Source organism: Ranitomeya imitator, chromosome 1, assembly GCF_032444005.1.
Source record: "Ranitomeya imitator isolate aRanImi1 chromosome 1, aRanImi1.pri, whole genome shotgun sequence".
Taxonomy (NCBI): Eukaryota; Metazoa; Chordata; class Amphibia; order Anura; family Dendrobatidae; genus Ranitomeya; species Ranitomeya imitator.
In genome coordinates, this window is record NC_091282.1 from 307,634,160 (window position 1) to 307,660,977 (window position 26,818).

Consider the following 26,818-nt stretch of genomic DNA (forward strand, 5'->3'; position numbering starts at 1 on the left):
ATAGCCTCCCCATGTCCACAGTAAGATCCCCATAGCCCCCCTTGTCCACAGTAAGACCCCCATTGCCTCCCCATGTCCACAGTAAGACACCCATAGCTTCCTCATGTCCACAGTAAGACCCCCATAGCCTCCCCATGTCCACAGTAAGACACCCATAGCCTCCCCATGTCCACAGTAAGACCCCCATAGCCTCCCCATGTCCACAGTAAGACACCCATAGCTTCCTAATGCCCACAGTTAGCCCCATTGCCTCCCCAAGTCCGCAATAAGACCCCCACAGCCCCCCCATGTCCGCAATAAGACCCCCATAGCCCCCCATGTCCACAGTAAGACTCCCATAGCCCCCCATGTCCACAGTAAGACCCCCATAGCCTCCCCATGTCCACAGTAAGACACCCATAGCTTCCTCATGCCCACAGTAAGACCTCTATAGCCTCCCCATGCCCACAGTAAGAAACCCATATCCTCCCCATGTCCACAATAAGACCTCTATAGCCTCCCCATATCCACAGTAAGACACCCATAGCTTCCTCATGTCCACAGTAAGACCTCTATAGTCTCCCCATATCCACAGTAAGACACCCATAGCCTCCCCATGTCCACAGTAAGACCTCTATAGCCTCCCCATATCCACAGTAAGACACCCATAGCTTCCTCATGCCCACAGTAAGACCTCTATAGCCTCCCCATACCCACAGTAAGAAACCCATATCCTCCACATGTCCACAATAAGACCTCTATAGCCTCCCCATATCCGCAGTAAGACACCCATATCTTCCTCATGTCTACAGTAAGACCTCTATAGCCTCCCCATATAAGCAGTAAGACACCCATATCTTCCTCATGTCTACAGTAAGACCTCTATAGCTTCCCCATATCCGCATTAAGACCTCTATAGCCTCCCCATGTCCACAGTAAGACACCCATAGCCTCCCCATGTCCACAGTAAGACCTCTATAGCCTCCCCATATCCACAGTAAGACACCCATAGCTTCCTCATGTCCACAGTAAGACCTCTATAGTCTCCCCATATCCACAGTAAGACACCCATAGCCTCCCCATGTCCACAGTAAGACCTCTATAGCCTCCCCATATCCACAGTAAGACACCTATAGCTTCCTCATGTCCACAGTAAGACCTCTATAGCCTCCCCATGTCCACAGTAAGACCCCCATAGCCTCCCCATGTCTACAGTAAGACCCCTATAGCTTCCTCATGTCCACAGTAAGACATCTATAGCCTCCCCATGTCCACAGTAAGACACCCATAGCTTCCTCATGTCCACAGTAAGACCCCCATAGCCTCCCCATGTCCACAGTAAGATCCCCATAGCCCCCCTTGTCCACAGTAAGACCCCCCTAGCCTCCCCATGTCCACAGTGACACCCATAGCTTGCTCATGTCCACAGTAAGACTATAGCCTCCCCATGTCCACAGTAAGACCCCCATAGACTCCCCATGTCTACAGTAAGACCCCCATAGCTTCCTCATGTCCACAGTAAGACATCTATAGCCTCCCCATGTCCACAGTAAGACCCCCATTGCCTCCCCATGTCCACAGTAAGACACCCATAGCTTCCTCATGTCCACAGTAAGACCCCCATAGCCTCCCCATGTCCACAGTAAGACACCCATAGCCTCCCCATGTCCACAGTAAGACCCCCATAGCCTCCCCATGTCCACAGTAAGACACCCATAGCTTCCTAATGCCCACAGTTAGCCCCATTGCCTCCCCATGTCCGCAATAAGACCCCCACAGCCTCCCCATGTCCGCAATAAGACCCCCATAGCCCCCCATGTCCACAGTAAGACTCCCATAGCCCCCCATGTCCACAGTAAGACCCCCATAGCCTCCCCATGTCCACAGTAAGACCCCCATAGCCTCCCCATGTCCACAGTAAGACCCCCATAGCCTCCCCATGTCCACAGTAAGACCCCCATAGCCTCCCCATGTCCACAGTAAGACCCCCATAGCCTCCCCATGTCCACAGTAAGACACCCATAGCTTCCTCATGCCCACAGTAAGACCTCTATAGCCTCCCCATGCCCACAGTAAGAAACCCATATCCTCCACATGTCCACAATAAGACCTCTATAGCCTCCCCATATCCGCAGTAAGACACCCATATCTTCCTCATGTCTACAGTAAGACCTCTATAGCCTCCCCATATCCGCAGTACGACACCCATATCTTCCTCATGTCTATAGTAAGACCTCTATAGCCTCCCCATATAAGCAGTAAGACACCCATATCTTCCTCATGTCTACAGTAAGACCTCTATAGCTTCCCCATATCCGCATTAAGACCTCTATAGCCTCCCCATGTCCACAGTAAGACACCCATAGCCTCCCCATGTCCACAGTAAGACCTCTATAGCCTCCCCATATCCACAGTAAGACACCCATAGCTTCCTCATGTCCACAGTAAGACCTCTATAGCCTCCCCATATCCGCAGTACGACACCCATATCTTCCTCATGTCTATAGTAAGACCTCTATAGCCTCCCCATATCCGCAGTAAGACCTCTATAGCCTCCCCATGTCCACAGTAAGACACCCATAGCCTCCCCATGTCCACAGTAAGACCTCTATAGCCTCCCCATGTCCACAGTAAGACCCCCATAGCCTCCCCATGTCTACAGTAAGACCCCCATAGCTTCCTCATGTCCACAGTAAGACATCTATAGCCTCCCCATGTCCACAGAAAGACCCCCATTGCCTCCCCATGTCCACAGTAAGACACCCATAGCTTCCTCATGTCCACAGTAAGACCCCCATAGCCTCCCCATGTCCACAGTAAGACACCCATAGCCTCCCCATGTCCACAGTAAGACCCCCATAGCCTCCCCATGTCCACAGTAAGACACCCATAGCTTCCTAATGCCCACAGTTAGCCCCATTGCCTCCCCATGTCCGCAATAAGACCCCCACAGCCCCCCATGTCCGCAATAAGACCCCCATAGCCCCCCATGTCCACAGTAAGACTCCCATAGCCCCCCATGTCCACAGTAAGACCCCCATAGCCTCCCCATGTCCACAGTAAGACCCCCATAGCCTCCCCATGTCCACAGTAAGACCCCCATAGCCTCCCCATGTCCACAGTAAGACCCCCATAGCCTCCCCATGTCCACAGTAAGACCCCCATAGCCTCCCCATGTCCACAGTAAGACACCCATAGCTTCCTCATGCCCACAGTAAGACCTCTATAGCCTCCCCATGCCCACAGTAAGAAACCCATATCCTCCACATGTCCACAATAAGACCTCTATAGCCTCCCCATATCCGCAGTAAGACACCCATATCTTCCTCATGTCTACAGTAAGACCTCTATAGCCTCCCCATATCCGCAGTACGACACCCATATCTTCCTCATGTCTATAGTAAGACCTCTATAGCCTCCCCATATCCGCAGTAAGACCTCTATAGCCTCCCCATGTCCACAGTAAGACACCCATAGCCTCCCCATGTCCACAGTAAGACCTCTATAGCCTCCCCATATCCACAGTAAGACACCCATAGCTTCCTCATGTCCACAGTAAGACCTCTATAGTCTCCCCATGTCCACAGTAAGACCCCCATAGCCTCCCCATGTCCACAGTAAGACCCCCATAGCCTCCCCATGTCCACAGTAAGACACCCATGGCTTCCTAATGCCCACAGTTAGCCCCATTGCCTCCCCATGTCCGCAATAAGACCCCCATAGCCCCCCCATGTCCGCAATAAGACCCCCATAGCCCCCCATGTCCACAGTAAGACTCCCATAGCCCCCCATGTCCACAATAAGACCCCCATAGCCTCCCCATGTCCACAGTAAGACCCCCATAGCCTCCCCATGTCCACAGTAAGACACCCATAGCTTCCTCATGCCCACAGTAAGACCTCTATAGCCTCCCCATGCCCACAGTAAGACCCCCATAGCCTCACCATGTCGACAGTAAGACCCCCATAGCCTCCCCATGTCCACAGTAAGACACCCATAGCTTCCTCATGCCCACAGTAAGACCTCTATAGCCTCCCCATGCCCATAGTAAGAAACCCATATCCTCCACATGTCCACAAAAAGACCTCTATAGCCTCCCCATATCCGCAGTAAGACACCCATATCTTCCTCATGTCTACAGTAAGACCTCTAAAGCCTCCCCATATCCGCAGTAAGACCTCTATAGCCTCCCCATGTCCACAGTAAGACACCCATAGCCTCCCCATGTCCACAGTAAGACCTCTATAGCCTCCCCATATCCACAGTAAGACACCCATAGCTTCCTCATGTCCACAGTAAGACCTCTATAGTCTCCCCATATCCACAGTAAGACACCTATAGCTTCCTCATGTCCACAGTAAGACCTCTATAGCCTCCCCATGTCCACAGTAAGACCCCCATAGCCTCCCCATGTCTACAGTAAGACCCCTATAGCTTCCTCATGTCCACAGTAAGACATCTATAGCCTCCCCATGTCCACAGTAAGACACCCATAGCTTCCTCTTGTCCACAGTAAGACCCCCATAGCCTCCCCATGTCCACAGTAAGACCCCCATAGCCTCCCCATGTCCACAGTAAGATCCCCATAGCCTCCCCATGTCCACAGTAAGACCCCCATAGCCTCCCCATGTCCACAGTAAGACCCCCATAGCCTCCCCATGTCCACAGTAAGACCCCCATAGCCTCCCCATGTCCACAGTAAGACACCCATGGCTTCCTAATGCCCACAGTTAGCCCCATTGCCTCCCCATGTCCGCAATAAGACCCCCATAGCCCCCCCATGTCCGCAATAAGACCCCCAAAGCCCCCCCATGTCCACAGTAAGACTCCCATAGCCCCACATGTCCACAATAAGACCCCCATAGCCTCCCCATGTCCACAGTAAGACCCCCATAGCCTCCCCATATCCACAGTAAAGGAACCTTCACACTGAACGATATTGCTAGCAATCCGTGACGTTGCAGCATCCTGGCTAGCGATATCATTCAGTTTGACACGCAGCAGCGTTCAGGATCCTGCTGTGATATCGTTGGTCGCTGCAGAAAGTCCAGAACTTTATTTCGTCGCTGGACTCCCTGCAAACATCGCTGAATCGGCGTGTGTGACGCCGATTCAGCGATGTCTTCACTGGTAACCAGGGTAAACATCGGGTTACTAAGCGCAGGGCCGCGCTTAGTAACCCGATGTTTACCCTGGTTACCAGCGTAAAAGTAAAAAAAAACAAACACTACATACTTACCTTCCGCTGTCTGTCCTCCGAAGACCTCTATAGCCTCCCCATATCCACAGCAAGACACCCATAGCTTCCTCATGTCCACAGTAAGACCTCTATAGCCTCCCCATGTCCACAGTAAGACCTCTATAGTCTCCCCATATCCACAGTAAGACCCCCATAGCCTCACCATGTCCACAGTAAGACCCCCATAGCCTCCCCATGTCCACAGTAAGACACCCATAGCTTCCTCATGCCCACAGTAAGACCTCTATAGCCTCCCCATGCCCACAGTAAGAAACCCATATCCTCCACATGTCCACAAAAAGACCTCTATAGCCTCCCCATATCCGCAGTAAGACACCCATATCTTCCTCATGTCTACAGTAAGACCTCTATAGCCTCCCCATATCCGCAGTAAGACCTCTATAGCCTCCCCATGTCCACAGTAAGACACCCATAGCCTCCCCATGTCCACAGTAAGACCTCTATAGCCTCCCCATAACCACAGTAAGACACCTATAGCTTCCTCATGTCCACAGTAAGACCTCTATAGCCTCCCCATATCCACAGTAAGACACCCATAGCTTCCTCATGTCCACAGTAAGACCTCTATAGCCTCCCCATGTCCACAGTAAGACCTCTATAGCCTCCCCATGTCCACAGTAAGACCTCTATAGTCTCCCCATATCCACAGTAAGACACCCATAGCCTCCTCATGTCCACAGTAAGACCTCTATAGCCTCCCCATGTCCACAATAAGACACCCATAGCTTCCTCATGTCCACAGTAAGACTTCTATAGGCTCCCCGACACTCTGCTTCTGCTCCTGTCTTGGTGTCTCCTGTGCGCTGACTCTCCGCAGTACACAGATGACGCGATGAAATGATGTCATCGCATTAGCTGTTTCTCACGCTGATTGGTGGAAGTAGTGGCCTGAGGCCCCTCCTCCACCAATGCAGTCAGCATGGATATAGACAGCGGAGACATCGAGTGGGCACGGTGTGGACCGTGGGCCACTGTTTTCTGCCCCATAGCTGTCCGCGGCCCGGACTGAGACAACCAGAGGGCCGGATCTGGCCCGCGGGCCGCACTTTGCCCAGGTCACGTTTGCAGGTATAAATCTCAGTGTATGGCTTTCTAAAGCTGAGCTCAGGAAAATTTAGGATGAATCCTACAAAGGGAGAAAACTGCTAGAAAAATATCACACAGGTGATCTTGTGGTTAGAGATACTGCCTTTGTGTCCAGGCCTCTTCAGAAAATTCACCTGTAATCGTCGGTACGCTTTTAATACTGACAGAAGGCTATTATAATTTCCTGCCTTTAATATGCACTGTCATTTTCTAATATAATTATATTTTTTTCTAGAAATGTTGAAGTTCAAAGTTGGAATTCGTGGTGGAGCAGACAGTCTATCATCAGAGCCCCTCACCAGCAGAGCTACACGGCTCCATAACTTTTTACAGGTGTTTTGTATATGTAGTTTCTTTAGTGTCCTCCCAAATTCACAAGTTTTCCCCTATCCTTTAGGCCCGGATGCAGACTGCCATATTTTCGGTCTCAGTGTGATCCAGCAAAACATCGGTTTGCACTCGGGCCAATGTCTATAGGACCGTTCATATGTCCAACATTTTCCTCGAACGAAAATTTGCTGCATGCCTGAGTTTGATCCGATATTCGGATCCCACTCAGCCATGCAAGTCAGTGAGTCCGTGGAAAATATTGGAATGTGCTTGGATGTCATCTGAGTCCAGTCTGATTTAGGCTACTTTCACACATCAGGTTTTTGCCGTCAGGCACAATCTGGCAAGTTTTGAAAAAAACGGATCCGTTTTTTTCTCATAGAGTTGTATTAGCGCCGGATTGTGCCTGATGGCCACACGTTTCATCTGTTTTTTGCCAGATCCGTCCAAAATTTCTTTTCTGGCGGACTGAGAAAACGTCCATATGAACGATTTTTCTGTCTGGGAACAGGAAGTCAGAATTTTAAGCCCGATAAACCAAAACTGATCCAGCAAAAAAACGGATCCGGCGCATCAGTTTTTCGCAATTTGCACCAAATCCTTCTTCTTTTTTTTTTTTAATGGACGGATTATGCCTGAAGGCAAAAAACTGATGTGTGAAAGTAGCCTAAAGCTGACTGACAGAACGGATAGGATGAAGTAATTTTTTCTCCATCTTCTCATTCGCGAGAATCCGATCACACTCGAATCACAGTTTGATTTTCGTAGTTGACCCGTATACTGTGAGATGAAAGAATCTACTGTTATTTGCACCTGCCCTTAGTCATAGGATCCATATCATTAACAGATCTCCATATGTATTCATATGGGAGAGACCTGTCAATCACTTGGAGCATGGCAAAGCCGATTAGTGGCTGTGGTGGACTGGTTAAGATTAAGACATACCCAGCTGCAATTACGCAGCCTGGCTATATAATTCATGTTGCACATGGGTTGGATAGCATGAATCTAGTAACAAGTTCACTTTTAATAATATTGAAGTGAAAACAATTATGATTGACGATGCAGAAAATAAAGGAGATGCAGGAGTACTAATCGTAGAAATACACTGTGTTCCAAATTATTATGCAAATTGGATTTAAGTGTCATAAAGATTTAATTGTTTTGTTTTTCAAATAAACTTGTGGATGTTATTGTGTCTCAGGGCTCAATAAATAGCTGAAATCAATCTTAAACACATGTGATAATTAGTTTTCCAGGTGATTCTAATTAAAAGAAAACTACTTAAAAATGATGTTCCACATTATTAAGCAGGCCAAAGGTTTCAAGAAATATAAGAAATAAAAAGGATCTCTCTGCTGCTGAAAAGCGTTAAATAGTGCAACGCCTTGGACAAGGTATGAAAAAATTAGATACTTCATAAAAACTTTGTGATCATCATACTGTGAAGAGATTTGTGACTGAAACAGAGCACAGACAGAGTTCATGCAGATAAAGGCATAATGAGGAAGGTTTCTGCCAGACAAATTCATTGAATTAAGAGAGCAGCTGCCAAAATACCATTACAAAGCAGCAAACCGTTATTTGAAGCTGCTGGTGCCTCTGGAGTCCCTCGAACCTCAAGGTATATGATCCTTCAAAGGCTTGCTGTGGTGCATAAACCTAATATTCAGCCACCCCTAAACAGTGTTCACAAGCAGAAACGGTTGCAGTGGGCCCAGACATACATGAAGACTAATTTTCAAACAGTCTTGTTTACTGATGAGTGTCGAGCAACCCTGGATGGTCCAGATGGATGGAGTAGTGGATGGTTGGTGGATGGCCACCATGTCGCAACAAGGCTGCGACGTCAGCAAGGAGGTGGAGAAATCATGTTTTGGGCCGGAATCATGGGGAAACAGCTGGTGGGGCCCTTTAAGGTTCCTGAAGATGTGAAAATGACCTCTGTAAAGTATATAGTGTTTCTGACTGACAACTTTCTTCCATGGTCTAAAAGCAGAAATGTGCCTTCAGGAGCAAAATCATCTTCATGCATGACAATGCCCCATCTCATGCTGCAAATAATACCTCTGAGTCATTGGCTGCTATGGGCATAAAAGGAGATAAACTCATGGTGTGGCCACCATCTTCCCCTGATCTCAACATGATAGAGAACCTTTGGAGTATCATCCAGCACAAGATCTATGAGGGTGGGAGGCAGTTCACATCAAAACAGCAGCTCTGGGAAGCTATTCTGACTTCATGCAAAGACGTACAAGCAGAACCTCTCCAAAAACTCAAGAATGCAAGAATTGTGAAGGTGATATCAAAGAAGGGGTCCTATGTAATGTAACTTGGCCTGTTAAGATGTTTTGGAGTTACCGTATTTTTCGGACTACAAGACGCACTTCCCCCCCCCCCCAAAAAAAAGGGGGAAAATTGGGGGTGCGTCTAATAGTCGCAATGCAGATTTACCATGGCGGCAGAGGTGCGGGGATGAGGAGGCGCAGTAAGCGGGGTCCCTTTCTCCGGTGAGGTGATGCAGCAGCCCGGTAAGCAGCAGAGCCGGGTGAATCCTGTTGTTATCGGTGGGGGCGGCCATCTTCCTGAAGCCGCGCGTGCGCAGATGAAGCGCTCTGCTTCCCGAGGCTTCAGGAAAATGGCCGCCGCGATCTCCATCTGCGCACGCGCGGCCTCCCGCGGCCATTTTCATGAAGCCCCGGGAAGCAGAGCGCTTCATCTGTATCACCTCACCGGGGAAAGGGAGCCCTCTCACGCCATACCTCTCACTGCGCCTCATCCCAGCACCTCCTCATCCCAGCACCTCTGCCGGTAATCACTGCTGCAACCCTCCCATGGACACCAGGCCGTGGCATCGCCCACCTAAGCAGGAAGGGACCCTGCTCAGGTGCACACCACACCGCATCACCCCACCTCTGCCGACACCATGCCTTCTGTGACCCTGCTCTGCCACCGCCAGCCCTCAGGTAAGATATTGTACATTCGGACAATAAGACGGACCCCCATCTTATAAAAAAATCTTTTTTTTCTGCAATTTTCACCCCAAATTTGGGGTGCGTCTTATGGTCCGGTGCGTCTTATAGTCCGAAAAATACTGTAAATGGCTTTTTTGTTCAGTGAATGTGACCTCCTAATGCTGCAAATTCCACAAATGAGCATTTTCAGTTCTTTAAAACATATCAAATGTTTAGAAATTCTACTGTGCCTAATACCGTAATTTGGAACAGTGCATTTTGAGTTTTTATTCATTTTGGAGATTATACTGTCATCATTGGGAGGTTTCTTCAATAAAATTCGATGTATACTCTAACGGGTGATGACTTTAATTAGACTGACTGTCATTTGCACCGACCATTTAGGAAAATCCGAGAAAAATATCATCTGCATAATAATTTGGAACATAGTGAACATGAAGTATGACTGCGGTACAACTGTCAATGTGAAAGTGGTATCGCAATCTGAATTCTGTTCTGCTGAAGGATTCTGCAACCCATGTAGCATAAATGTAGAAAATCTCAGCACTCAGAAAATTGATGCAAAAAGATACAATTGCTAGACATCACATGATGAGAATATTACAAGCACTTGATCCAAAATGCATGTAAGAGCCAATACTGCTAGACATTTAAATGGAACCTGTAGCCTCAAAAAACATTATCTGCAGATATAGTGATAATCAGCAGGTAAATAGTATTTAATCCTGTCCAAGCTGTCTTACTGGAAATGTGCTGAGTACATTTCTGACGGTGTTGTCACACACCAGTCAAGATGATCGCCTCCATGCCATGCTGCATTGATGCAAAAGGAGCCCCAACCAAGTATTGAGCGCATCTACTGAACATACATTTCAGTAGGCCAACATTTCAGATATTCTAATTTACTGAGATAATGACTTTTAGGTTTTCATTGGCTGTAAGCCATAATCATCAACATTAACAGAAATAAACACTTGAAATAGATCACTCTGTAATGACTCTATATAATACGAGTTTCACTTTTTGTATTGAAGAACTGAAATAAATTAACTTACTGATGATATTGTAATTTTGTGAGAGACACCTGTATTTCATTAACCCCTTTCCGACATTGGGCATAATAATACGCCGATGTTGGACACCCTCCCTTTGATGTGGGTTCCGGCGGTGAGCCCACATCTTTTCCGGCACATGTCAGCTGTTTTGAACAGCTGACATGGGCTGCTAACAGTTGCTGGAGGAATCGCAACAGCGGAATTTAAAGATGCGTTTCCGGCAAGCGCGCAGGAAATCCCACCCATCGGCACCCGTGTCACATGACCGCGGGTCGCCGATGGGTTGGCATGACAACCAGGGGTCTCCAGCAGACCTCTATGATTGTCACTGCCGGATTGCTATGAGCGCCTCCTGGTGGTCGACGCTCATAGCAAGTGAACAATTCTACATACAGGCGATCTGATCATCGCCTGTATGTAGCAAAGGCAATTGGGTTACGGCAACTTCTATAAAAAGCATGGCAAAAGTAAAAAAATCTTTTTTTTAGAAATATTAAAAAAAATAAATCAATATATATGTATATATATATGTATATGTATGTGTGTATATATATATATATATATATATATATATATATATATATATATATATATATACACACACATATATGTTCAAATCACCCCCCTTTTGCCCCCATTCGAAATAAAACAATACAAAATAATCAAACATACACATATTTGGTATTGCCGCATTCAGAATCGCCCGTTCTATCAATATAAAAAAAATTAACCCGATTGGCAAATGGCGTAACGAGAAAAAAAGTCAAAACGATAGAATTACATTTTTTTGGTTGCTGCAACATTGCATTAAAATGCAAAAGATCGTATCTGCACCAAAATGGTGTATTTAAAAACGTCAGCTCGGCACACAAAAATAAGCCCTCATCCAACCCGAGATCATGAAAATTGGAGCCGCTATGGTATCGGACCGGATCGGAAAATGGCGCAATTTTTTTTTTTAACAGTTTGGAATTTTTTTTCACTACTTAGATAAAAAATGAACCTAGACATGTTTGGTGTCTATGAACTCGTAATAACCTGGAGAATAATAAAGGCATGTCACTTCTAGGATTTAGTTAACATAAGTGCCCCCCCCACGACATGTTAAAACCAATGGTGTCGTTGAAAAGTACAACTCATCCCGCAATAAACAAGCCCTCACATGGCCATATTGACAAAAAATAAAAAGGTTATGGCTCTGTGAAGAAGGGGTGCAAAAAATGAAAATACCTCCATCATAACTTTCCCACTAAGAAAGTTAATTTTAATCAACATTTTAATCAATATGTCTTTGAATAATAATAACTTTTGATGATTATACCACAGCTCCTGGGCAGGGGAGGAAAGAAAAGATTATAGAGACAGGACAGCAGGGGTTCACAGCTGATTCTTTGAGGTAAAAAGAGGGAAATGTTTTACCTGACAGAAAGAATCAGCAGCAATCCCCTGCTGTAATGTTTGTGTCCTTTCTTTTGCTTCCTCCCCTGCCCAGGTATGGTGCCGGCACTAGAGGTGTTATTATTTTACTGGGGGGAAAACTGGTGAACAGAATGGTTTATCCAAGTACTGGACAACCCTTTAAAAGAAACAGTACTGATAGAGGTTCACAGGCAGATTATACATGGAGCAGACTCTAACATTACTGTTATATGCTGATGTTCTTTATTGAGTATTATTTGTTTCTAGGGAAAATCATCATGTCAGTTTCCTTTGCAACAACAACTGTGTGCTCTGACGAGGGAAGGGCTTCTGGATTCCTTATTTGTCCTCTTTGAAGAATGTAACAGTCCAGCATTACTGAAGATTAAACATGTGTCTAACTTTGTCAAAAAATGTAAGTTTAGTTCAGTTAACTTTAAATCATCTTGGTCTCATTTATCACAAGCGCCTACCTGAGAAATAGGCCTTGCTGCTTATAGCAACCAATCAGGGCTCTGTTTGTATAAACTGCTTGAGGGCTTTTCCCAAATTGTACGTTATCACCATCCATAGGATATGCACTTACTCATCGCCTGGACTCTCAGCAATCCCCGAAAAAAGGACTCTGCGGGGCTCTGCCTGAGTGGAGCTGAGGTAAAAGCGTGCGCACCGAGTTTCATTATGTGACTGCTGAAATAAGCATGTGCTATAGTCTGCTAACTTTGCCTGTCCTATAGTCAGAGAATGCACCGGAGCATCATCCTCTGCTTAGTTTAGACAGGGCCCTCTATATAACCTACTGTCTTGGGGAATTACCTTTAAAGAAAAGTAGAAGCCTGTGTATGGGTAGAGAATCACATCACAAACAGGTTTCTCAGAGTGTGTATGAGGGTAGCCTCTAAATATACAGGGTGGGCCATTTATATGGAGACACCTGGGTGAGCCATTTATAAAGTTGGATCCAAAATGGCTGACTTCAAAATGGCCGCCATGGTCACCACCCATCTTGGAAAGTTTTCCCCCTCCCTTATACTAATGTGCCACAAACAGGAAGTTGATATCACCAACCATTCCCATTTTATTTAGGAGTATCCATATAAATGGCCTACCCAGGTGTATCCATATAAATGGCCCACCCTGTAATGCCCTCTCAGGCCGCACTTCGTTTGACGACACAGAAACCCAAAACGAAATTTCAAGACGGAGTTAGTAGATTTTACAAATATATAGTTGATTTTACTTTAGCACTTGACGGCACATTTATGCAGAGGATTGCAAGTGCAAAACTTAAAGGGGCTGTCCGGTCCCAATCGATAAGTCTGCAGTCCATCTGTGTGAGTGGATTCGCAGCTTTCTGAGCCGGGATCAGAATGTATGTATGATTTATACATACTCCTGCTTAGAGCCTTTCCAGTTGTATAGAGTGAGGCCGTGGCCCATCAAGTGATGCTGACGTCTAGTGGGCGTGGCCGGCTGGAGGGCGTGGCCTTGCACCATACAAATATGTAGAATGGAGGCTGCGCCCACTGGCCACCAGTATGTATAACTCGTGTACCTGCTGGTCCCGGGTCAGAAACCAGTGAATCCCTGCAGTGCACAGTGTGTACGTTGAGGGGGTATTCATAAGTCTGCAGTCACACAGAGTGACTTCGATCTTCTTCTTATCCCTATGACACACTCACTATCATGTTCTGCTGCAGAACTCTTGCTGCAGGGCCTGGCTAGTTGTTAACCCTTCCCTGCCCAGGGGAAGATAGGGTGCTACCTGTTTTCCCATTAACTTCACATAAAAGGATTACAATAAACAATAACAATAACCATAAAATCACAGCATCTGCCACAGTAGAAAGATATGTCAATCTAATATATGCTAAACTGTGTGTCATGCAGTAACATACAAATAGGCCATGTAATCGTATCCGTAAACACTTTATCGATGTGCCTGCTTCATCTATCTGTCCAAGGTGCACTTTGATTGTTTTTACAGACAAATAAAAACCACTAGATAAACAGTTATAAATGAGATATAGGCTTCAATTCATCAAGATGGCAATTGCTATTTTCCCTCCCTTCAATGAATGGACCACACTGCTTGCTGAGTGATGTAGTTCTTTCACAGTTTCTCTGCACATAAATGCTCTTCATCTGCGAACTACAACACAGTCTTATTCATTGTGAAGACATTTGCAATATATACCCATTCAATAAGTTGTCCTGAGTACTGCTGTGCTGGAAAAAGCCAAACTGGCCCTTAATGCTTTGCTCTCTGTCAGCGAGTACCAGGGGTCGACTACCCACTGATCATAATGGCACAGAATGGTGGATGCCCTTAGGGGATACAATTTCCGTGAAAGGACATACTTGGCCTGCAACAATGTTTAGGTCAACGTACCACGCACATAAATGATGGGACCCGAGGTTTTCCAGCGAACATTGCCCAATCAGACTGCCTCTGTTATCTTGTCGTATTCATCAGAACAGGCCACCACCTTCCTTCATTTCAAGATCCAGTTTTGATGCTCATGTCCATTCTATGTGCTTTCAACTGTGAACAGAGTTGTCCTTTCTTGAACCCCTTTTAGTAGGTACTGTCCACTCTATACCAGGTACATCTCATCAGATCAAATGTTTTGGAGAGTTTATGACCCAGTTGTGTAGCCATCACCATGAAGCTTTTGTCAAATTACTCAGGTTCTTGCCTATTTTTCCAACTTCAATGACTAATTGTTCACTCACTGCCTCATTTATTCCACATTTTGACATGTGCCATTATCACAAGATAACATTAAATCTTCTCCGTGTTTTATGGCTGATCAGTGTATATTCTTGTTGTCTTTCTTCAGATTCTGAAACCATTGCAGAGTTGCGTGAGCTCCAGCCTAACATTAAGGATTTTGAATTAAAGAATGTAATCGGACGCGGTCACTTTGCAGATGTACATGTTGTCAAGGAGAAGCCTACCGGAGACATATATGCTATGAAAATGATGAAGAAGAAAACACTTCTTGCACAGGAGCAGGTTTTTTGCAGCTTTTTTTTTTAACTAAAGAGGGCTGCGATTTGGGGCTTTCACTTTGGGATGTATAATGAACTTAGCTTTAGTTAAAGGGGATTGTATCATCTTCTTAAACCGTCAACAGAACAGAGCAGAAAAGAAGCCTCTGCTCTGTCAATGTGACGTCAACAGAGGCAGCTGAATCTCTGGCAGGAGCAGTTTGTGCCGGTGAAGAACGGTGCTTGGCACAACCGGCAGGTTTTATGCCAAGTCCTCGATGTCCCCTTGAAGGGTTCATTCACAGTATTTGGTCAGTATTTTGTATGTGTTTGCCAAAACCAGGAGTGGAATTTACAGATAAGACCTATAATTGAAAGATTGACACCTGGTCTGTGTTTTGCCGACACATCTGGTTTTTACATACAATACTGATCAAAATACTGATGTGTGAATAAAGCCTAAATAGATCTGTATAGATGTTTTTGATGGCATAATAAAAAGTTGTGTATTGATAAGGTTGAAATGAAATATTTCATAAGATATGATGGTATTTTATTGCCTACTTTGTTTAGGTTTCTTTCTTTGAAGAAGAACGAAATATATTAAGTAACCATAATAGTCCATGGATACCAACACTACATTATGCCTTCCAGGATAGGGAGCACCTTTACCTAGTAAGTAATCTGATGAATCTAACGAATTCAAATGCAGCATTTTACAGAGGTCAAGCAGAATTGGTATTCAATTCCAGAGCAAAACTGTCCAAATAATATGATGAGAGATTCTAACTCTGTAAGGGTGGTTTGTCACAAACTGGGCAGAGCTTCAAATTTAAAGCGAGGCTATACATGTGCTTTAGAAGGAAAATGCTTTGTTTTAATCGTGAAGTTTTTTAGTTTTTTTTTTAAATAACAATTATACTTTCTGTTGATAGGAAAAACATTTTTTTTACTCTATAAGACTTTAAAACCACTTGTAAAATATTGTAAATATGAATTATGCCACCCAAAAAGCACATTTATAAAATGCTTAAAATCTTTGTGTTTTTGTAGTAGCAAGAAGATTCATAAAATCATGTGTGTGAAGTAGGAGTTAGGCCACATTCACACGTTGCTTTTTATTCTGCGGGTTCTCCCGCAGCGGATTTGATAAATCTGCAGGGCAAACCCGCTGTGGTTATCCCTGCAGATTTATCGCGGTTTGTCCTGCAGGTTCCGCTGCGGGACTTACCCCTACTATTGATGCTGCATATGCAGCAATATGCAGCATCAATAGTAATGTTAAAAATAATAAAATCATGATGATATACTCACCCTCCGACGTCCCGATCTCCTGGGCGCTGCAGGCGGCGGTACGGTTCCAAAGATGCTGTGTGACCAGGACCTTCGGTGACGTCACGGTCATGTGACCGCGATGTCACCGAAGGACCTGGTCGCATAGCAAACCTGAGACCGGACGGCCGCGTGCAGCGCTGAGACTTCCGAGGGTGAGTATATCATTATTTTTTATTTTTATTCTTTTTTTTAAATACAAATATGGTTCCCGGGGCCTGGAGGAGAGTCTCCTCTCCTCCACCTCGGGTATAACCCGCACATTATCCGCATTACTTCCCGCATGGTGGGCACAGCCCCATGCGGGAAGTAAGCGGATCAATGCACTTCTATGGGTGCAGAATCGCTGCGATTCTGCACAAAGAAGTGACATGGTCCTTCTTTTTTTCCGCAGCAATTCAGCGCTGTTTTTTTCGGGTTTTTCCGCATCATGTGCACTGCGGTTTCTGTTTTCCATAGGGTAACATTGTACTGTACCCTGCATGGAAAACAGCTGCGGACCCGCAGCGGCAAAATCGCCGCGGTTCCGCAGTAAAAACCGCATAGTGTGAACATGGCCTTAAAAGGGAGTCTGTCAACACAAAAATTATTGTTAAAACCATCAGGGCTGTGGAGTCCGAGTCGGAGCCCGTTTGGTGGAGATGGAGTCGGTATAAAATGGACTGACTCAAACTCCTAAAATATACAGGTCCTTCTCAAAAAATTAGCATATAGTGTTAAATTTCATTATTTACCATAATGTAATGATTACAATTAAACTTTCATATATTATAGATTCATTATCCACCAACTGAAATTTGTCAGGTCTTTTATTGTTTTAATACTGATGATTTTGGCATACAACTCCTGATAACCCAAAAAACCTGTCTCAATAAATTAGCATATCAAGAAAAGGTTCTCTAAACGACCTATTACCCTAATCTTCTGAATCAACTAATTAACTCTAAACACATGCAAAAGATACCTGAGGCTTTTATAAACTCCCTGCCTGGTTCATTACTCAAAACCCCCATCATGGGTAAGACTAGCGACCTGACAGATGTCAAGAAGGCCATCATTGACACCCTCAAGCAAGAGGGTAAGACCCAGAAAGAAATTTCTCAACAAATAGGCTGTTCCCAGAGTGCTGTATCAAGGCACCTCAATGGTAAGTCTGTTGGAAGGAAACAATGTGGCAGAAAACGCTGTACAACGAGAAGAGGAGACCGGACCCTGAGGAAGATTGTGGAGAAGGACCGATTCCAGACCTTGGGGAACCTGAGGAAGCAGTGGACTGAGTCTGGTGTGGAAACATCCAGAGCCACCGTGCACAGGCGTGTGCAGGAAATGGGCTACAGGTGCCGCATTCCCCAGGTAAAGCCACTTTTGAACCATAAACAGCGGCAGAGGCGCCTGACCTGGGCTACAGAGAAGCAGCACTGGACTGTTGCTAAGTGGTCCCAAGTACTTTTTTCTGATGAAAGCAAATTTTGCATGTCATTAGGAAATCAAGGTGCCAGAGTCTGGAGGAAGACTGGGGAGAAGGAAATGCCAAAATGCCTGAAGTCCAGTGTCAAGTACCCACAGTCAGTAATGGTGTGGGGTGCCATGTCAGCTGCTGGTGTTGGTCCACTGTGTTTCATCAAGGGCAGGGTCAATGCAGCTAGCTATCAGGAGATTTTGGAGCACTTCATGCTTCCATCGGCTGAAATGCTTTATGGAGATGAAGATTTCATTTTTCAGCACGACCTGGCACCTGCTCACAGTGCCAAAACCACTGGTAAATGGTTTACTGACCATGGTATTACTGTGCTCAATTGGCCTGCCAACTCTCCTGACCTGAACCCCATAGAGAATCTGTGGGATATTGTGAAGAGAAAGTTGAGAGACGCAAGACCCAACACTCTGGATGAGCTTAAGGCCGCTATTGAAGCATCCTGGGCCTCCATAACATCTCAGCAGTGTCACAGGCTGATTGCCTCCATGCCACGCCGCATTGAAGCAGTCATTTCTGCCAAAGGATTCCCGACCAAGTATTGAGTGCATAACTGAACATTATTATTTGTTGGTTTTTTTGTTTGTTATTAAAAAACACTTTTATTTGATTGGATGGGTGAAATATGCTAATTTATTGAGACAGGTTTTTTGGGTTATCAGGAGTTGTATGCCAAAATCATCAGTATTAAAACAATAAAAGACCTGACAAATTTCAGTTGGTGGATAATGAATCTATAATATATGAAAGTTTAATTGTAATCATTACATTATGGTAAATAATGAAATTTAACACTATATGCTAATTTTTTGAGAAGGACCATTTACATTTACAAAGCTGTGACTGAAAAAGATCACAGCAGCACCAAGAAACCAGAGACCAGCACTTCCCACCAGGCAAAGGATGAGGAAAGAGCATCTCAGACGTCAGTTACAAGATATTTTGTAAGTGACAAAGTTACTGTAACAATGACAGCAGATGTGTTTAAAAGACAGCTCATCAAGCTTGTTGTGAAGAACTGTGTACCATTACCATTATTTGCACGACCAGCTTTTACAACTCTTAATGGAGAAATAGGTCGCAAACTTGGTGTTTCTCTGGAAAGAGAAAGTATTAGAAAATTAGTGATTGAAGAAGCCCTTAACCAAAAGGAAGATCTTAAAAAGATTCTCGAGACGTTTTGTATTTCTTAAAATGGATGCTTGGACACGTCACAGAGTGAACTATTTTGCTATCAACATTCGATATGTTTGTGACAACAAAAAAAAATTGTTACTAAGACACTGGCAGTAAAAAATACTAAAGATCATCACAGCAGCCAGTTTCTCCAGACCTTAGTGGAAAAAGTTCTGCAAGATTATGATCTAAAAAAAGAACAGGTTCTTGCTATTGTAACTGATAATGCTTCAAACATAAGTACAATTAAACTGATGCTTCAAACATAAGTACAATTAAACTGATGAACGAGAATAATGAAGGTGAACAGCAGCTAGAAGAACATTTTACATTCAGTATGTTGGAGATGGAATGCCACAGTCCTGTTCCCATAACGGAGGAACAATCAAATATTACTACAGAAGAACAGCAAAATGATTCTTTACAATTAGATGATCTAGTTGAAGCTGCTTCACACCTCTTAACTATTTATCACATGCACTGTGTTGTGCACACGCTGCAGCTGTCAATAAGAGATAGTCTGCAAGAGGGACATGCTGGCACTCTGATTAGCAAAGTGAGGAAATTGTCTATTGATTCCATCTTGAAGAGATGTGGTGGAAAAGGGGCTATTGTGGTTCAAGCCACTCGGTGGGGCAGCATCTATTCAATGATTGAGTGATTGCTTGAGCTGAAACCCTTCCTTGTAGATATGGCCAACCCTCAGGTTACACTACATGAGTCAATGGACACAGGTGGCTGAATTGAAGGAATTTCTTCGTCACTCATTTACAGTGACTAAAACCTTATAAGCTGAGGATTTACCGTATTTTTCGCTTTATAAGACGCTCCGGATTATAAGACACACCCCAAATTTTGAGGAGAAAAATAGTAAAAAAAACTTTTTTAATAAAATGGTGGTGCTTCTTATAATCCATGTATCTTATTGCTTAGCGGGGTGGTGGCTGTGGTGAAGCGGGGTCTCAGCGTTGCTGCTGGAGGAGGTGGGTGTTGCCGTCTCACTCTATCCCATGCTGCCACCATGCTGTGTCCCCGAAGCTTGCCATCGCACTCTGTCCCTTGCTACCGGGTGCTGCCACCATGCTGTGTCCCTGATGCTTGCTGCCACACTCTTTTACTGGGTGCTGCTGCCGCGTTGTATCCCTGATGCTTGCTGCCACGCTCTTTTACCGGGTGATGCTGCCGTGCTGTGTCCCCGATGCTTGACGCCATGTTCTATCTAATGCCGCTGCTCTCTGTCCTGTGCTGCATGGGGAGGTCTGCAGTTCCATCCATGCTTTCCTGTGCGGTGGATTCCTTCTGTGAAAATGGCCACCGGGAGGTGGCGCATGTGCAGATGGAGATCTCGGCAACAAGATCTTGGGAGATGAGATTTCAGCACTGAGATCTCATCTCCAGAGACCTCCCGGCGGCCATTTTCCTGGAAAGAATCCACCGCACAGGAAAGCATGTATGGAACTGCAGAGCCCCCCCCACGCAGCACGGGATAGAGAGCGGCAGCAAGCACCTGTGACACAGCGTGGCGGCAGCACAGGGGACACAGCGTGGCAGCAGCAGCACACGGCAGCATCTGGGATAGTGTGGCGGCAAGCATCGGACACCCGCAGCGGCAGCGCCGATAAGGTATGTCCGCATTGTAAGACGCACCCCCCATTTTCCCAAAAAATTTTGGGGAAAAAAGTGCGTCTTACAAAGCAGAAAATACGGTAACTCCTGGCATTTTTTATAAAGAAACTTTATAAAGAACTTGTTGTTTTGCTTGTCCCAAAGAGGAGGTTTAATCGCAGATGGCATTGCTGCTTCAATGAAACGAAGAGCGAGACACCGCTATTAGAAAATAACATTCATCTGGCAGCTGTTTATGTGGACCCGAGTCATCGTATATTGATGGATGATCAACAGCTTACTAAAGGAAGAGAAGCTCTGATTGAGGTAGCAGTTAGGATGAGTGGGCTACAGGATGGCCAAGAGCAAGAGGACTCGGGTTATGCCAGTGTTGCTGCTGCCGTTCCTTCATCCTCATCAGATGAGGAGTTTGATTTCGACAAGTATTTGGATGACATGGAGCAGGCAAAGCGTTGCTGCAGGGAAAAAGATTCCACTCCCATAGAAAACAGATTGATGATATTTCAGCAAAATTTTTCACTTGCTGTCAAAGAAGTAGAAGAGTTCAATCGTTCTTCAAAACTGACTGTGCACGAGGCAATTCCTTTATACCCTGAAATTGTTAGAGATGTTGCCCATGTGGTTACTGCTTTGCCACCAACCCATGTTAGTGTAGAGAGGTTGCTCTCTAGTCTTAAAATAATTAGGTCAGATTTGAGGTAATCTATGATGGAGGTGATACTATTTCTCAGAACAAATTCATACACTGCACAAATGCTATTCAGTACGTTTTTGTTGAAAACGTTTTTTTTCCCCACTTGTTGCAGAGTGTATACTAAATTGTAAATATGCTAAGTTTTTTTTGTTCTAAAGTTGTATTTCAATAAATATATATATTTTATGTTCTATCTAAATGGCTTGATTATTGTATCATAATAAAGATTAAAAGCCTGATGTTACCATTTTACTACAGTAAATTTATCACTTAAACTTAAACATGAGCCATGTATGAGGGAGTCGTGGAGTTGGAGTTGGAGTCGGTGTCATGGAAATTGAGGATTCGGAGTTGAAGTCGGAGGTTTGGCTTACCGACTCCACAGCCCTAAAAACCATGCACAGGTGCTCGGTGCACCCTTGGCATCACCAAAGAGTTCAATGCCCCTTCAACCATACTTGTTTTGCATTTATGCCCCCCCCATTCCTTTGACAACTCTGCTTTTACAGGAGTGAAAGAAGAGCAGAGATAGAATATATGTAGGTGGGAAGGTGCCATTCAAAATGCACTTGAGTACATGTGCTTGGTTTGAACAGTCATATTGGGCTGATGGACTTCCTTTAAAAAAAAGTTGTCCACTACTTGTAAAACTTCTTCTCATACCCCACGCTTGGCAAAATAAAAAAGCCTATACTCTTCTCCCATGCCGGTGCCGTTCCTGCGGTGTTGGCACTCTCTCTCCCTGGGGCTTCTGTGCCGTTGTTGTGACATGTGACCCCTGCGCCCAATCAGTGCTGCAGTCACTGTCCCACCTCCTGTCTATTTAAACATGAAGAGGAAGTCAGAAATCCGCTGTAGCCCAGACTTCCTCTTCATGTTCAATTTGTCTGAAGGCAGCGACAGTGACTCCAGCGCGGATTGGGCGCCAGGAGCCCATGTCACAACAACCGCACGATAGCCCTGGGACCGTAAGTGCTGACACCGCTTTAACGGCGCCAGCACAGGAGGTGAGTAAAGATTTTTATTTTATCAGGGCCAAACATTTAGGAAGGGGTTGTCTAAGTAGTGGACAACTCCTTTAAGAGTGTCTTATCACAGACAGCACGTTGAGTATGGCAGCTGATTCTATGGGGAAAAAAGCTGTGATCAGCAAGACCTATCCTCTACAAACACTTTGATCCACTCTTTTAGAACCTCTGCTTTGCTTTAACCCCACATGTCCTTATTCTCTAACAGTGCTTCTGGACAGTGATTATCTTCTTGTCTCATCACAGTGTATGAGGAATATGTTCTGGATGGCTTATGACAGCTGTTTTGCTCGTGTATAATTATCACTTTTGTGCAGACAGAAATGGTCCTTTTATTCACATATCACTTGCAGACTAATATATCTTCAAGGTTTTCTTTTTGATAGTTTTTTTTTCTTAACCTATAAAATCTCTTAAAAACACAACTGGTTCGTGCTTTCAACTTGGACAGGGCCATTGAGGTCACTTTTTGGCTGCAGTGCTGTCAGATGACAAGGCCTCCGCAATCACCCAACTTCAACCCAACTGAGATATTATTGGATGACTTAATTTCTGGAAAACCCTTAAAAACTGTTGGGGTGCCAATGCATGAACAGAGGTGTCTAAACTTTTCAGCAGCAGCATGTGTGTAAATATATATATTTTATGTATTTGACATATCACAGAGGAAAATTGCAACATAATATTTACTTAAAAGGCACATTTGTTGGATATGGCCTGTACATCTGATACATACGGTGGGTATTTAGATATTCCGGAGAAGTACGGACAATTTGACTGAAGCTGAAATCATAGAAACTGTCTTGCCTAATGTAAGCTATTACCATACATTCCGCTTTTATAATCTTTGTTTTGATTTTTATTTAATGCAATTTTTAGGCAACTTAATTATATTAGCAAAAATTGACTGTAACCTGTTGAAAACTCTGTAGGTTATGCAGTACCAGCCCGGAGGAGACTTGTTGTCCTTATTGAATCGCTATGATGACCAGTTTGATGAAAGTATGGCCCAGTTTTATTTGGCAGAAATAGTCCTTGCAATTCATAGTGTTCACCAGCTGGGATATGTACACAGGTGAGGAACGGGACATGTTATCCGAGACAAGCAGTTGTTTAGTTCAGTGATTCATCTGCCTATTGGTGCACACAGTAGCATAATGGGGGCAATATGCTCATGATACACTGTGGAGGAGTAAACCAGGAATTAAATCTACTGACTGCTATCCTTTAATATAAGCCACATTGCTATATAAATATGTTTTTACTTTAAAAAGTATTCACACGAACCTGCTCTGATTGACAGAACGGGAAATGTTTATCCTTCGAATAGATTGCCCGTACTCATGGCTCATGCTCAATCACTGCTCCATTCATTCCCTATGGGCCTGCTGAGGGCTGCACTCGAGAGTTAGGCTCCGTGCCTACCATCAGGAATAGTAGCGTTGTGGATGTGCGTCCAAAATGCTGCGTTCTAATTACCGAACTTGTGTTTAGGTACATGAGAATTATCCGCATGTCATGACATTCTATTGTTGAATATACGCAGCAGAGACTAGCATTTCCGCTACAGAAATTGACATGCTGCGGCACATAATCCCGCACCGCGGGTGAATTTACGCAGCGTTAAATAGAAGCACAGTGGTCATGGGATTTCTATAAATCAATAAACAGCAAAGAGTCAGAAGTTATCTGATCTACATAAGCCTAACCAATATAGTACAATGAAATTACAGCAGGGTTAGGAAATAAATAAAACATAACCTTTAATATAATACCTAAAATAAAGTAGCCAAAAAACATATAAGACTACAGACCATTATAATCACAAAGTGCAAGTGCTCATGTGTAACTGCTCAAGTAAAAAATTGATTTGATCTCACCAACGTAAATTCATTCTCTCAGTTTTTAATCCACCATTGAACACCATTGAAGAGAAAAAGGCGGGAGGGAGGGGCCTAATTGGTGTACCCGATGGTTACCCTATTGGTGTCCGTGTCACTATTTAGGGAAAATTTGGTCCAATTTTTCCCTGGACAGGGGCACTGACACCAATAGTCAGCTAGCCAGGATTGACTTGTCACTGCAAGCACCCACATTGTTCTTATTCCCCTCCCCCCGATGAACCCCCTGAACAGGGGGAGAAACACGTTGGGCGGTTACACTGGTCGTTTGGGTAATCAAGGAACAGGCTCACACTTGGCTACTTGTCAGGTCAGGAGTAAAGCAGGGACACGACAAGGAATAATATAGGGATTTATACTAACTTTATCCCATCATTAGGCCCCTCCTCCCACCTCTCTTTCTCTTCAATGGTGGATTAAAAGCGGAGAGAATGAATTTACGCTGGTGAGATCAAACCAATTTTTTATTTGAGCACAGTTACACATGAGCACTTGCACTTTGTGATTATAATGGTATATTGTCTTATATGTTTTTTGGCTGCTTTATTTTAGGTATTATATTAAAGGTTATGATTTCTATAAATCCCATCCACTGTGCTTGCAGTGTAGAAAGCTATGTCTAAAACACTGCTATTTCTGATTGTGGGCATGTAGCATTAATGGAGTGGTGGTTGGGCCTATCTATAGTCTCCCATGTAGCTAAAGATATTGGTGAAAACTTATGAAACTGTATTAAAGATAAAACGCCTTTGTCACTAAAATACATTTGAACTTAGTTAGGATATGCCATGAATGCAAGATTGGATGCGTCTGAGCTATGTGACCCCAGTAAGTAGGTTAAAGTTAGTGGCACTAGGAAGGCATCGGGTTCCTCTGGCTTGAGCTCCACTATTTTTTTTTTTTTTTGTGGAGTTCACATTATTGAAATTTGCCTTTAAAAGGAATATGTCAGCAGGTTTTTGTTTTGTAATCTGTGAGCAGCACAATGTAGGAACCTTTTGCCTGACTTCAGTGATGTGTTTTTTACTATGCTCGGTGTTGCTGTTTCAATAAAAACAATGTTTTATCAGCAAGATCCGTACGGATTAGGTGTCTTGTGACTCCTAGTCAACTTCTCTTCGTCACCCCGTCCCCGCCAGCGATTAACAGTTTTCTTTCCATGTACTGTGTACACAGCAAGCTGCCAACCAGTGATGTGGACAGTCATGCAGGGCTCAGCATTCTGAGCACTGCTAGATCTGCAGCAAATATTGTATAAAATTAACACCATGCAGACTCTCTGGAATCCGGGTCTCAGCCCCTACACCATGCTGCTCTCGGGTTACATAACAGAAACATGCTGACAGATTCCCTTTAATGCATCCGCCAGAGCTGACATTATTTGATACTGTAAACAGTGATTTTATAATCCTGTGTGAGAGCATTAATTTACTATAAATGTTATGTCTTATTCAATAGAGATATTAAACCAGAGAATATTCTCATCGATCGCACTGGTCATGTTAAACTAGTAGATTTTGGGTCTGCAGCAAGGCTAACATCAAGTAAAGTGGTAAGTCCATTGAGTGTCCTTGGGCTATAACAATCTGATCTCTGCACTCTGCTGCCCTATTACATGTCATGCCTCTCATTTCAGATGAATGCACAGCTGCCTATTGGTACACCAGATTATATGGCTCCAGAAGTGCTCATGGTGATGAATGGGGATGGAAAAGCTGCTTATGGTCCTGAATGTGATTGGTGGTCTCTGGGCATCATTGCTTATGAAATGTTTTATGGAAAATCTCCATTTACAGAAGGAACAGCCATAAAAACATTTAACAACATCATGAACTTTCAGGTTACTAAATTATTTTCTTGTTTTATTGGATATGTTATTACCTTTTGCATAGTTTAATTGTCCTTAATTGGTTTTGCAGCGTTTTCTAAAGTTTCCAGATGAACCCAAAATCAGCAAAAATTTTCTTGATCTTATTCAAAGTTTACTCTGTGGACAAAGGGAAAGATTGAAATATGAAGATTTGTGCTGTCATCCATTTTTTGTAAACGCTGACTGGGACAATATCCGAAACAGTGAGTGATTAATAAATATATATAATATGTGTGTGGGAGGGTGTCTTAAAGGTGTAGAAAAAAATTCTGTAAAGTATGAGTTCTTTCAAACACAGAAATGTTGATAGTTTAATTTTGTCCCTGGTAAAAAATGCAAATTGAATGAACAAAAGAGAAATATAAATCAAATCAATATTTATTGTGACCACCCTTTGTATTCAAAATGGCATAAAACATCAGTTTTTGATGCATCAGCTTTTGAAGGGACTTGTCAGAGAAGATTGTTCCAAACAGAATCATAGAATGTTAAGGTACTGTCACACTAGACGATATCGCTAGCGATCCGTGACGTTGCAGCGTCCTCGCTAGCGATATCGTCCAGTGTGACAGGCAGCAGCGATCAGGCCCCTGCTGGGAGATCGCTGGTCGGGGAAGAA

The 26,818-nt window shown here is 44.3% G+C and overlaps 1 protein-coding gene across 2 annotated transcripts in view; it reads left to right on the top strand.

Annotated features, from left to right (window-relative positions):
* The window catches only part of CIT (citron rho-interacting serine/threonine kinase), a 254,862-nt gene that overhangs the window by 14,819 nt on the left and 213,225 nt on the right, over positions 1 to 26,818 (top strand). For both annotated transcript variants that reach the window (XM_069758420.1, XM_069758429.1), the window contains exons 2-9: positions 6,561 to 6,658; positions 12,372 to 12,519; positions 14,948 to 15,123; positions 15,672 to 15,773; positions 23,361 to 23,503; positions 25,788 to 25,881; positions 25,966 to 26,169; positions 26,249 to 26,402. In XM_069758420.1, the coding sequence (XP_069614521.1) occupies positions 6,563 to 6,658; positions 12,372 to 12,519; positions 14,948 to 15,123; positions 15,672 to 15,773; positions 23,361 to 23,503; positions 25,788 to 25,881; positions 25,966 to 26,169; positions 26,249 to 26,402 (1,117 nt within the window). In that variant the 5' untranslated portion in view covers positions 6,561 to 6,562. The remainder of the gene's footprint in view (positions 1 to 6,560; positions 6,659 to 12,371; positions 12,520 to 14,947; positions 15,124 to 15,671; positions 15,774 to 23,360; positions 23,504 to 25,787; positions 25,882 to 25,965; positions 26,170 to 26,248; positions 26,403 to 26,818) is intronic.